Source organism: Phaseolus vulgaris, chromosome 3 (genome assembly GCF_051622355.1).
Source record: "Phaseolus vulgaris cultivar YP4 chromosome 3, ASM5162235v1, whole genome shotgun sequence".
NCBI classification, from domain to species: domain Eukaryota; kingdom Viridiplantae; phylum Streptophyta; class Magnoliopsida; order Fabales; family Fabaceae; genus Phaseolus; species Phaseolus vulgaris.
In genome coordinates this window covers 30,394,363-30,408,269 of record NC_143500.1, presented here as the reverse complement: position 1 = coordinate 30,408,269, position 13,907 = coordinate 30,394,363, and the positions used below count along the sequence as shown (strand labels likewise).

The following is a 13,907-nucleotide window of genomic DNA, read 5'->3' as shown; positions in this document are numbered from 1 at the left end:
GATATCCGTCCTTAGATACAATTATTACTTCTGACAAACGCAATGCACTTGTCGTAAAATGTTATCATCAGCCTTAGTCTATGCATATTTATGCTTTAAATGTTAGGCGTAAGTAACAAGTCTAATGGAGTTAAAGGATTTAATTCATATACAATTTCAAATGGAGGGTAATTTGTTGTGCTATGAACAACCCTATTGTAAGAAAACTCAATATGAGGTAAACATAATTACCAAGCTTTCAAAACAAAATTAAAAATAGTTCTAAGTAAAGTACCAAAAGATTTATTCACTACCTCTGTTTGTCCATCTATTTGGGGATAACAAGTAGTTGAAAACAAAAGTCCTCCAAAAGTGACTTAGGAATTTTGTATCCCTATCACTCCACAAGGCTTGCATTTGTATTTGTGAAAGTCCACTATTTGACGTTTCCCCTGCCATGGTCAAGTAAATAGATTAAAAATAACAATAAGTTTAGGCTTCATACTACTTTCTCACGTGTTTACACTCAACACTCGTGTTTCACACAATAAGGCTTTTATTCTTAATGATTACACTGCCTTTTACCACTCGTTATCTAACTTAAGATTGTTACACGAATCAAGCAATCAAGAATCGCTTTCAAAGGTAGCAATCACAAGCTTAAAATAAAATTTTGATATTTTAACATCAATGAAAGAAAAATAGTGAAGAACAAAAATAGTGAAGAACAATTTCACTACCAACAAAAGAGCAAGAGAATTACAATATATATATATATAGACAAGACACTTGAAACTTATAACTTTTAACAATCAAGAAGTATGCATTGGATGATTGTGTTGAGATTATGGGAGTCTAAGTTCAAGATGGGGGTGAATTGTACTGAGGAAAATTTTCGCAAATACACTATTTAGGAAATCTGGATAGAAAAAGAACAACTTGATTTAAAGAAAAACATATTGATTTTTCTTGTTTAAGTAGCAATTTCAGAAATACTACATATTAGTTTTAGGATTAACAGATTTTATTTTTAACTTAAGAATTCTATCTAATGCAGTTTTTATTTTTATATAGTGGGGATATTGATAACAGTATCAAAGGATAAAAGCTTTGAATACAATGAGTTATCAAATATTCAATATAGTTTTAAAACCAAGATCTTGAAAAACAAATCAAGTGAGATTATGATCTTTATTTCAGATTTAAAAACAAAAGCTTTGAATCACACAATTCTAAAGATTTATTCAAACCAGTTTCTTACAAAAGATTGATCAAGAACAAGTGAGATTTTAAACCATGAACCACTTTCCTTTTAAAACTCGATTTGATATGAAGAGTTTTTTTTAAAACAGTTCTTAAACCAATTGCTTTTAGGTGGCTAATTTTAAGAATAAATCTGTCAAAGATTAAGGATTCTTGAGTTTTAAGTTTGATTAAAGTCTTATCAAAATCTTGAAAACAAAATGTGATTCAGGCTAGTGCAGCAGTAAAAAACAACTTATTCAATTTTGAAACAACAGGTTTATTTCATCATAGATTTCCATATTTTAGTTTTAGAGACAGTGATTAAGGAAGAAGAATGGCACACACAGATTTATACTGGTTCACTCAATAAGAGTTCCATCCAATCCCACCTTACACCAAGATGGGTTCCACTAAAACAAAACAATCTTTACAAACCACTCAGTTCTTGAACCCTTCAAGAACCGAGAACACAGGCTTAAACACACTTACTTCTAGAAACACTATCAAGAAGTACATACAAAAACACTTTTATAAGGAAAAAGAATTAGGAAAGAGAACACCTTATTTTAGTGGTGGCAAAGCGGGTTGGCTCGCCCCGCATTGGTTCGCCTCGCATACATAATGCGAGTTGGTTTTCATGACCCGCCCCGCATACGGGTTGGCCCGCATAACTTTTACAAATAGAAAAACCCTAAAACTGTTGCTCCACAAATCTGCAAAAAAAGGTAATGGAAAAAAAAATTCTCATGCATACAAGTGGCAGTCGCAGTTGCAGTTGGTGGAAGGTTAAGGAGGAAGGGATAGAAAACCTTGAGGAAGACGACGGTGGAGGGCGAAGATCGCAGATGGTGGTGTTGGTGATGGAGGACGACGGTCGCAAAGATCGTGGTGTTCGCGATGAAGGACGCTCGCAGAGATGGTGGTGTTCGCGGTGAAGGACAATCGCAGAGATGGTGGTGTTCGCGGTGGAGGGAAGGAATCGGGAGATGGTGAGGTGGTCTTGGCGATGGAGGCGGTCGCAAATGGTGGTGTTCGCGGTGGAGGATGCTCATAGAGATGGTGGTCTTCGTGGTGGAGGCGGTCGCAAATGGTGGTGTTGGCGGTGGAGGACGGCGGAAAGAGACGGTGGTGTTCATGGTGGAAGAATCGCAGTGGCAACAGATGGTTCTCGCTCGCAGATGTTGATTGTTTTTTAGGGTTTGAAAATGATTGTGAGAAAAAAAAGGGCAGCACAGCACATCACATGTCAGTAACAGGTCTACAACAGAATGGGATTTCTTACGGGCTGACGGGCTAGCCCGCCCCGCCCCGTTGTAAGCCTGCACGGGCCGCGGGTTATGCGGGGCAAGCTTAAGTGGGTTAGCGGGTCAAAAAAGGGAACTCGTCCCGTGTTATTTGATGCGGGCTGCGAACCGACCCGCGCGACCCACCCCATTTTGCCACCCCTACCTTATTTGCAGACTAAGGAACTCAAACCCGTGCAAAATTTTGATAAAACTTCAACTCCCAAGCCAAAAGAAAACAACACAAGAACTCTTAAAAGTTTTTAAGAAAAACTTTCAAAAACTAAGCTCACATGAAAACCTCAATGAAAATCACTTGAAAATTGTAAGCACTTTGTAATTGCAAAGGGTGATTTGAACTGAGATAAAAGCTTCCTTTTTATAGGATTCAAATCAAAACAGTTTTGAAAACTGTTATAAACAACATATTGAAACTTGAAAGAACATATTATATTTTGAAAAAACACTTGGTGGTATCATAACCACTCTTTGATTTAGTTAAAATTGAATTTGTGAGCAAAACTGATTTTGGGGACAAAACAGAATTTTGAAAATATCAAAACAGTTTTGATGCAGTGCAAATTCATCAATTATTTTATCAAACAACAAATTAAATTTTTAGTGTTGTAAAACAGTTTTGAAAAACTTGAGCAGATTTTTAAAACTCTTTTTAAAAGACCCTTGTGCTTAAGTTCATCACCATGACTATGAGATATGAAGTAGAATCAAAATGCAAAAAAAGGCTACTTAAAAACTCTATCCTAACTAAGACCATGATATACAATTTTATACACCTTCAAACAAGTTTTCTTCATCAAGCTCTTCTTCATGAAAGTTGAGTAGAATCTTCACTTATCCTCAACAGATTGCTATTTTTTTTCTCTGTTTTCCTCTTTTTTTCTATTTTCCTCTTCTTCTTCTTCTTTTTACTATGTTTTCCTCTTTTTTTTCTATTTTCCCCTTCTTCTTCTTCTTCTTTTAAAAAAAGAAGAGTACGTGAACAATGCAAAACAATGTTGAACAACACGCAAATGGTGCAGAACAATGCGTGAACAATACGTGAATGGTATCGGGGACAGTGATAAGGAAAAAAACAGTATGCACAATTGTATTATCACTCAAACCTTTGCTCTGATACCAAATGATATGATTCCAAATAGAACTAACAATGGAAATAGGAATTTAGGGTTACGGAACGGAATCAAATAAAAATAGTAACAATGAGAACTTGGATAGAGGAAGGCGCTACAAACAAAGTTTGTTAAGCTTAAGGATGATCGCCACAAGAATTGGTATATTCTTGATAAAATCACAAGATGCAGGGAAAAACCCTAGCAGAGAAATATTCTCTCTTAAATTGCCAAAATATTCATGCTCATTCTGAATTCCAAAAGTGTATAAATACAAATTTAGTTATAGATCTTGTCTCGTTTGTAAGTAAATAAAATTTATATTTCAAGAAAGGATCATTTGTCTCAGTTGTTAAGTTGATACTTTTTAACTGGTCCTAGGTTCAAATATAACTCCAAGAAAAATAATATTATTATTTTATTCTAATACTCCAAGCATGTTGTGCATGTAATCAACTTAGTCTTTTTAAACTGAGGGTCATTCAACAATTGGGCCTCCAAAAGATTAGTCACCCTTGGGCTTGGATGTCTGCATCATTCCCTCCCTCTTAAGAAAGACCTTGAATGTCTAGCATTTCAAGCTCCTGCATTTAGAGGCCATGAGGAAACACCAGAGTCAAGTAATAAAGGTAAATTTCTTCAAATGATTAAACTTCTAGCATCATATAATGATAAAGTAGCACAAGTTGTGTTGAAAATGCTCCATGTAATGCAAAATATACTTCTCTTCATATTTATAAAGAAATCTTGCATTTTTTTTTTAAGAAAAGTAAGAAGTCATATTTGAAAAGAAATTGGAGATTTTAAATTTTTCATAATTGTTGATGAAGCACAAGATGAATCTAAAAAGGGAAAATGGTTATTGTTTTGGGATTTATGCATGTTAAGGGTACGACAACTACCACTTTCAAAAAGGAATTAAGTGTTGTTCTCTCTAGACATAATATTGATGTTTTCAATATTCGTAATCAAGGGTATGATGATGCTAGTAATATAAAGGAAGAATGGAATGGATTGCATGCATTATTTCTTAATGATAATTATTAAACTTATTATGTGCATTATTTTGCTTATAGATTACAACTTGCTTTGGTTGTTGCTCAAGAGAACTTATTCCAGATTATCAATCTTTTTTCAAATTTGGTTTTTATTTTAAATGTTGTGTTCCTCTAGTAAAATCATGAGTTACAAGTTGTTGAATTAGATGAAATAGCTTAATTGTTATAAATGAGTAAACTTGAAACTAGTAAAAGGAAAAACCAAATCGACACTTTAAAACGAGTTGGTGATACTCATTGTAACACACATTTTCATTTCATTTGTAGTATGATGAAGCTATATAATGCATCTTGTTTGTTCTCAAAAAGTTATTGTTGGTTTATTTTCAAAGGGATGATGCTAATGTTACTTTTAATATTTTGTCTTCATTTGAGTTCATATTGATTTTACACATGATGAAAGAGATTATGAGAATCACTAATTGTCTTTGTCAAGCTTTGAAGAAACAATCTCAGGATATACTTAATGTTATGCAACTATTTTGTTCTACTAAAATTTTAATTCAAAAGTTAAGAGATGACGGTTGGCAAATTTTGTTGAAAGGTGTAATATTATTTTGTGAACAACATAACATTGATATGCTTGATTTTAATTCTATTTATGTTGCACGTCATAGTTGTTCTCAACATCAAAATGATCATGTCATTGTAGAACATCGTTTTCAAAGTGAATATATTATTTGTTATATTGAGTAATCAGTTACAAGAATTAAATGACAAGTTTAGTGAGCAAACAATGAAATTTTTAACTCTAAGCAATGCTTACGTTCCTAACGATGCTTATAAAGCTTTTAAAATTAAAGATATATGCACTTTTGTGAACAAATTTTATCATTTTGATCTTGTGAACAAGAGAACATCAGTTTAAAATTTCAACAATATTTTATTGTTAATCCTCCTAACTATCCATGTTCGAAGAATTTACCAATTAGACTTGAATTGTGTCAATCTTTCACAAAAACAAGGAAGTCAAGTACGTTTTACTTGATTGATCGCTTAATTCATCTTATTTTAACTTTTCATCTTATTTTAACTTTTCTACATCTACAATAGAAAGATAATTTTCTACAATGAAGATTATCAAAAAAAAGATTGTGAAATATAATGAAAATAAATTTATTGTTGATAATATGGTTACTTACATTAAAAAGAAAATGGTTGAAAATTTTAATTCTGATTCAATTATTGATGATTTCAAGAATTTGAAAGAACGAATGATAATACTTTGTATATATTAAATTATGTACTTAGTTTTGTTGTAATAGTTACAATGTATAAAGTATATTATTTTGACTCCTCCAAAATTATTGGTTAATATATGTCACTATTGTTGAGTGATCATAAAACCATATTGTTGAATATATTATTTTGACTACTCCAAAAAGATTTTTCATGTGTTTTGAAACTATTGACAAATGATAGGTTTATCTCAAGATTGGATAAAGCTGAAATGATAGTTCGACTTCTAATAAGAATCATAAAATTTTGTGGTCTGAAAAAAGAATTTACCCAACTCCCATGGTAGGTGCCAAATTTTTTTACATGAACACTTTCTTGAGGTAGAAATAGTGGTATTCCTAGAAAATTGAGTTTATATATTTGAAGGTTGATCATCGATTTATTAATGAAGTAGAGAAAAATTTACTTACAAAAGATTATTTGACCTTTAAGTAAGTAAAAGTTTAATAGGACATCATAGAATATATGAGTACAAGAATGAATAAAAAAATTGAGTTAATACTTTATATAAGATTCACCTGTATTTATAAATTTTTGGAACTAGACTGAAATATTATAATTCATTACTGAATAATTATTATTTAATTTATTATAACCATATATATACATATCCGAAATATATTTATTAGGCGTCGATTATATATTTCAGATAACAAGTAGGTACAAAACTAAATATCTGATTCTTGGAGTCGGAACTATTTCAGACGAAAAAAAACAGTTGGGATATCATTGGTGGTAACCGAAGTACCAATTTTTGTTGCTTTTCTTCCAGTAAAAATAAAGAAACATTATTTTTTATCAATACTAGGAATGATCCGTATGCTCTCACATGGAAGAAAGATTCATTCAAACCAATTAGAAACAGTATGACGTATTCAGATTGGTGGTAATCCACCCATTTTCCTGATTCCCCCCACAAGTGCATGTATAAGAAGAGTTGTATTATGATAACTCCTCCCATAATGCTTTGACTTTTGTGAACTACTCTGTGATGCTCAAAGATTCTTGTTTCTAGGTGACGAGATCTCGTCGTAGCTGTAAAAGGCATGATCCATTGTTTTACTAATATTGTATTTGCAAATTATCTCCAAACTGTTGCAGCCACGAATTGAAGTTTTTGTGAGTAGAAGCACGTTCAGGACTTCCATCGAAATATCTTAAATTGTTCTTGCCGCCAAGTGCCATTTCGGTGGTGTGACTGCAGCAATTGCAATTGTCGCCCGTTAAAGGATGTTAACCAATGGAAGATATCAGAGCATCATAGGGATGAAGGAAGAAAAAGTTGCATATTCATCCTTCGGCATCGCTAGGATCAAATTGTGTTGAATAACAGAGTGGGAAGATGAAAAAATAAACACAAGATGGGTTAGGAAGAAGACAATGATAAACCGTGATTCATGATTTCTTCTGGTACCATATTAACCATGTAAAAAAATTGTATTTTCTTGAAAAGAGAAAAATACAATCATATATATATAAACTAATCTAACAAACTACTAAGAGAGTGATAAAATAACTAAGGACAGGTAATACAAGATAAAAGGTTATTTAGTTAATACCTTTTCTCCCTTCAAATGGAGATATTTAACAAATAAGATTACGATATAAACTAAAAGCATTAAGTGATTTACCTAAATATATTATACAATAAAAAACAACTTACCATTTTAAATTGGAAACGAAAAAATCAATTCTAAAGGTAATTTCAGTATTGAAAGTGACAATGATTAAAAGATTCAATAGATCTTTTTTTTCTGAAAGAATAGGCAACATTCGTTCTATCGTAGTTTGGGTAAAACAAATGGAGAGATATAATTTTAAATAAGTAAATGATAAATGTGATTGAAAAGGAAATTTTATAAGTTTACAATTATCTTTTAAAATTTAATGATATGGCAATTAAATTTAGACTTACATGTATTTAAATTCTGAACTCGGATTCACATATACGACTTTGAGATGAATTTCTTAATATATATATATATATATATATATATATATATATATATATAACAGAAGTGGTGCTTTCTATTTTTGTAAAAAAAAATTAATGAGAAGTGAGTTGGCGAGCGATTTTTCTTAAGTTGTATCTATGTAGAACCAAAGTTCATTCTTATCACATACTTCTATTACCAATAAAAACAACTGGTTCAGACTTTAGAATTTCATGAATCTGCTTTGTTATTTAGACACTACACCCAGCAGTATTCTTATATTTTAATTGTTCTTATAATAAAAAAATGTTTTGTTTCAATACTTAACTTTTCTTTCCCTACATTTGCTATGAACATGCATTCTGTTAATTAAGTTGTTTTGGGAAAGCTACAAAATGCCGGTGACAGATTCTCTAACCTAGTATAGAGATTCCTATATATGCGTCAATTCTGCTTAGCAATGCATATTGCTTAGTTATAGACTGGTAGCCATAACACGAGTACCAAACCAGGTTCATGTACAAAGAATGCATGACATAATGAACATTAAAAGCACAGAAGTATCGTAGTACAGAAGCAACCAGAAAAGAATGGCCAGACCAAATGTCTAGAGCAGCCAAATGCAATATTTACATGCTTACCGAAGTCGTTACTTACTTTGAATGACATAAATTACAAAAGAAACAGAAGAAAAAAAAATTCATAATTTGTTATTTGAAGTTAGAAACGATCCTACGACAACTTTGCAGATGTATCAAAACCTTGCTTCTGCAATTCTGCCCTAAGCCAACATACCTTCAAGAACACCCTAAAATTAGAAGCTTGCTAGCAACTTTGCTATCAATAGCAGTCAAAATTGCACGTGCCTTGTGCATATATATAAATATATGCAGTTGACGTTTGTAGCTGATTCATCTTGACCATCCAGACTAAACCATTACAATACAATACTACTCCCAGAAGTCTGAATATTTGACATCAACCAAATCCTGTTTGTTGAACAATTTAGACTCAGTTCCAAAATTGCTAACTGCAGGATGATGACGTGCTTGTGTAACATAAACTATTTACACTGACAACTGCAATCAGAAAGAACTGGCCAGGGTTTGTTCTAGACAGGGATGTTGTCCAGAGAATAAGCATCAAATTCGAACTCACTCTCAGCTGGTCCCATGCCTTCTTGCTGCCAACATAGAAACACATGAGAAAACTGATTTGCTCATAACAGGTGTAAATATTCCAGGTCCAAAGAAAGGGATGAAGGGCAAACCTGCTTTAGAAGTGCACTCATCAGATCCTCCTGCACATAATGGTCAGGGAAGAGGTTAGTCTGGGAGCTTGCATCGGGAATTCTTTCAGCCTTAACCCTTATTGAATTGTCAACAAGAAGTGGATGGAGGTGTTGAACAGCATTTTGGAGGTTATCTTGTTCTGAGCCTTCTCCCAGGGAGAACATAGCTTTTCCAATTAAAGTAGCATCTCTGCTTTGGCCGTTCTGCTGGGTAGAAGAAAAGCCTTGATGCACTAAAACTGATGGTGAGACATCAATGTTACCTTGTAAAGGATTTGCATGATGGGAGGCACTGTATGTCAGGCTTGGGTTTGTTATCTCCCAATCATGGGACTTCTGATGGTGCAGTTCATTAAAAATATCATAACTTGGGAATCCACCAGTTGCTTTAATTCCAGATGTAACTTCCTCTTGAAATGAGCCTTTTGTTGTGATACTGGATATACCAGGAGAGCTTCCAAGAGGTAAACTATTGTTGACGGACACTTCAGAGCTTTGATTCATTGGAAAACTCAACAACGAAGAGTTTGGGGGAACAGGATTATATGCAGGTCCTCTGTTATTACCAGCAATTCCATTTCTGCCCAGAAAGCCATTAGAAATTCCATTTGATACAGTAGGCTGCCCCAAAGATGATGGAAGCCTGGGAACACGAGGACCAGTATTTTCACTTAACATCTGGCCTCTAGGTTGGGATTGTGGCATCTGCATCATTAAGGGGTTGCCTTGTGTAGCAGATGCATTGACTCGCATATTCAAGCTGGCAATGGATTGGGTAGACTGGTGCAAATTGGCAAGCTGCTTTGGCTCCATGTTAGTAGGGATTCCAAGCAATAAATTCATTGGTTTACTACTGCTTAAATGTTGCTGTTGGCCCTCTCCAAATCTTACCCTTGGATTTTCAAAACTAAAAAGGTTTCTTTGATCCATGAGAGGCATTGGTACACCAGTTTTGGCAGTTGACCTACCAAGTCCTGCGGCTTGAAGTGTAGCTAGACTTTGAGCAGGAAGCTGGCCAGTAACTGCAAGAGTTTGAAGATCAATCCCGTTAATTGAAGAAATTGTCCCAAATGTTGCCTCCTGGGAGCCGAGAAAGGAGTTGTTCAAATTATTCTGGTGTTGAGAAACTCCGCTCAATCTTCGAAGATACAACCGGTATTTCTGTAACAGAAACAGGATGAAAAAAGGGATCTTCCATCAAGTAGGGATAAAAATTTAACCCAACTTCTTCCCAAATTACAGACAGTATAACAGTATGATACCTGCAGGTGGCTGGCAACATTTTCTCTAGTGAGCCCAGGAACATTCATCAATTCCAGAATCTTTTTAGGAACCGCCTCTGAATAAAATATTAGATGAGTCATGCAAAATCAAAGATCATAATTCTTTGAAGAAGAATATTCAAGCAAATTACTAGTTTAGACAAAAGGATGAGTGAACATACAATAAAAAGATAAGATTATTAAATACACACGGGATAAACTAGGAGAGAAAAAACTCATCAAAGATGGTTCATGATATTAGCAAACTAATAGAGGCTCCAATAAGGAAAGTGGAAAATAGTCAAGTAAAACAGGTAGAAGAGGAACTCCAAAAAATGTAAGAAAGAGTATAAAAATGGTTTTAGAGAAGTGATTTGATTTTTAATAAAGCTCAATGGCTAGAACCCCAACCTGTGGGATAAGACCTGACTATAGATGCAATTTTAAAGTCAAAATGGAGTCTTAATGAATCTATTAATATTCTGACTTGAATAATTTGAAAAGCATGCAAAACCTACTTGCAGTGATCGGGATAATGGTAGAATCGAAAAACTAAAAGACCAAAGTGGTAAAAGTGTTGTTTCGACAATATACACAAAAAATCCCAACAACCATGCATCAAAAGTTCCGTTAAATAGGTCTTCATCGGAAATGCAACAAAGACATAAAAGCAAAAAAATAACTTAACCCAGGCAAAAGATACATACTGTCAATTCCCAGCTGATCCACAGCAGCCACAAACTGCTGATGAAGCTCCACAGACCAAACAACTCGCGGTTTCTTTAACGTGGATGTGTCATCTCTATCTTCTGCTTCCTCCTCCTCGTCCCTTCTCTTCTTTGAGTTTCTCCAACTGCCTTCATTAGCCGAGGAAGAGTAATCTGCTTCATCAGATGCCTTAGGTTGGCGATCTCCTTCTTCGGCACTGCCGGATTGCTCTGCGTCTTTCCACTCATTCTTCTTCTTCCGAACCACATGCTGCCATATGTTCTTCAAAGCCTCAATGCGAACAGGCTTAATCAGGTAATCACAAGCACCGTGAGTCACACCCTTCATAACAACACTTTTACCATCATCCGCAGACATCACTGCAACCATCACACAAAACATGTAAATTTAAACACCAATGCACTCCACAAGAAACAGATCTAATCAGGTCAAACGAGGCACTCACTGATAACAGGAAGGTCCATCTCCAACCCAATGTGCTCCAAAAGTTTAAATCCATCCATGTCAGGCATATGCACATCGCTTATAACAATGTCAAACCCATTTTTGTTCTCTCTAAGAAGTGAAAGCGCAGTCTCTGCTCGATTGCATTTAGTAACTGAAATCACCACCACAACAAAAATCCTAAAAATTCGCATATATATCAACCAAACAACAATTCGACGACAGAAACAAAATAACAAATCTGACATCCAACGGTTAGCAAAAGCCTGATTCAAAGGAAGAATCAACAAATCAAGAAACAAAAACTGATCGCCAAGTAGTTAATTAAGTTGGGGTTTCAATTTTTGTTCTGTTTCTCTCTTGTTATTTTTTGAGAAGGTCAATTAACAACCGAGCGTTCAAATAGGAAAAAGAGGAGAAAAACAACAAACCGATGAAGTAGTAGTAGTAGTAGTATGGTACCTTCGTAGAGGCACGTGCGGAGCATCTTCTCGAGAATCATGAGGCACGTGGGATCATCGTCGACCACCAGAACCCTGAGACCCGCCGGAAACTGGTCGGAGACGGCATCGCCGGATTTCATAACCGCGGTTGTAGTAACCGTAGACATGGATCCCTTTCCGTTGCTCAGATTCATGCTTCGGAGATCCAAACCGAACCTAACAGAACTATAGCAGCAGCACCACCACCACCACAATAACAACAACAACAAACACGAGAAAACAGTGGCGTTCACATAGCTGGAATCAAGTTGGAGGCGAAAGTGAAGTGAAACAACTTGAGGAGCTGGTGCTGCCGTGTTCTCAATTGGTCCAAAACGCAACGCAGGAATCGGAGGAGAAAGAAAGAGAAGACGAATTTTGGGTGAGAAATATATTTTTATTTCATAATAAAAAAACAATAACTATTGGTCTGCTTATGTCCTCGCCTTGTCACTGTTACACGCTGAATTTCTCGGGTATTTAATTATTCTTTAATTATTCTCGGGCATTGATCATATTTACTATTTTTTATTCAGTATTTGTAAATGTTTTAAGCAAAACTTTAATGTTATTTATTATGCCACTTAATAAATTTCCAATAATAATAACATGATGGTAATAGTTGTGGTTTTAATTTTTTATTTCAGGAGATAATTTGTGACGTTACATATTAATAATAATAATAATAATAATAATAATAATAATAATATAATGAAAGTAGGGTGTGAGTGGCTCCTGAGAGAGTGGATCCAGCTCATTCGTGCGAGGAACTAACCCCTCCTCTTAAATCTACTCTTCCCACACACTTAACCTACGAATCTTTTCTACGTTTACCATCTTTTTTTTACAACCATGCAAGCTTCACAAATAATCACAAACTATTAGAAAAAAATTATGCTGCCTCTACTGGAACCTCAAAAACAAAATCTTTGGATAAAAAATTTCACAAGTTTTAGTTAATCTCATTTTAAATTATTTTATTTTTCAATATTATACTAGCGATTTTCCATTAATAAAACGCAAGCATGTTGATGAAAGTATTTCAAAACATAGTAGTGTGTAAAGCAAGACAGGTAATTATGATGTTTAAATTCGCGTAATTAAGAAAAATTAAAATCAATATGAATGATAACATGCTTTTTATAGACATTCATATGACATTGATGTTCATAATGTATGTTAATTGCTAGTTATGAGGTAAAATTTTGATTTAAAGTGTTTGAAGAGAGAATAATTGAATTTTAAGGAAAAAAAAAGGTTATTTATAGGGAATATATCCGGTAAAAAATATGTAATTGGTATTCATTGCGTCCGAATATGTAATATTACAAAATAAGAATGATTCCTTTGGTGTTAATTTAATTTTGGGTTTGTTCTGATGGCAAGAGTTTCTATGAATGACACTTATTACTCTCCTCACTTGAAGCATTTTTCGTTTTGACATTATGGTAGGGCATGGGGCATGTAGATGGAATTAATTTATAGCATTTAGTAAACCAAGCATTATCCATGGCGATGGTGGGTCTCTTCTCATTTAAGCTTTATGCAAACAAATAAATAAAATAGTACAAAGTTTGATGTTGGTAGTTTGGGTCAATGTCCACATACATGTAAACGAATTCAAAATTTATGCAAGCCAGTTCATTGATTTGACTCCAAAATAACTTAATTGGATGGGAAGCACCTTGACATGCACCTCATGGAAACGTAACCAACCACAAGGCAGGCACACACCAAGCAATACCAAACTCCCAACTTTAGTTCCTTCTACTCATATTCAACAACAATTGGTTTAAAATAGCATTGATGTGCGAAAATCACGTTTCAAGAG

General features: G+C 34.2%; 1 protein-coding gene and 1 pseudogene across 1 annotated transcript; one reads left to right on the top strand and one right to left on the bottom strand.

Annotated features, from left to right (window-relative positions):
* Nucleotides 1-2,246: 2,246 nt before the first annotated feature.
* LOC137805497 (uncharacterized) lies at nt 2,247-5,563 on the top strand (annotated as a pseudogene).
* Nucleotides 5,564-8,387: 2,824 nt separating this feature from the next.
* Nucleotides 8,388-12,590, bottom strand: LOC137806986 (two-component response regulator ARR2). The gene is made up of 6 exons (XM_068607393.2): nt 12,057-12,590; nt 11,596-11,748; nt 11,129-11,509; nt 10,422-10,498; nt 9,139-10,320; nt 8,388-9,051 (listed from the first exon to the last, which is right to left on the bottom strand). Exons 1-6 carry the CDS (start codon nt 12,229-12,231, stop codon nt 8,980-8,982), a joined length of 2,040 nt encoding a protein of 679 aa, XP_068463494.1. The 5' UTR covers nt 12,232-12,590; the 3' UTR covers nt 8,388-8,979.
* Nucleotides 12,591-13,907: the final 1,317 nt, after the last annotated feature.

What these genes read in the sequence shown, in the direction of transcription:
- LOC137806986 (XM_068607393.2), bottom strand. Translation starts at nt 12,231, where the DNA reads ATGAATCTGAGCAACGGAAAGGGATCCATGTCTACGGTTACTACAACC. An exon ending in GGATCAGCTGGGAATTGACA is followed by an intron (nt 10,499 to 11,128) that starts GTATGTATCTTT and finishes TATTTTATTCAG; the next exon opens with AGGCGGTTCCTAAAAAGATT. An exon ending in ATGTTGCCAGCCACCTGCAG is followed by an intron (nt 10,321 to 10,421) that starts GTATCATACTGT and finishes TTTCTGTTACAG; the next exon opens with AAATACCGGTTGTATCTTCG.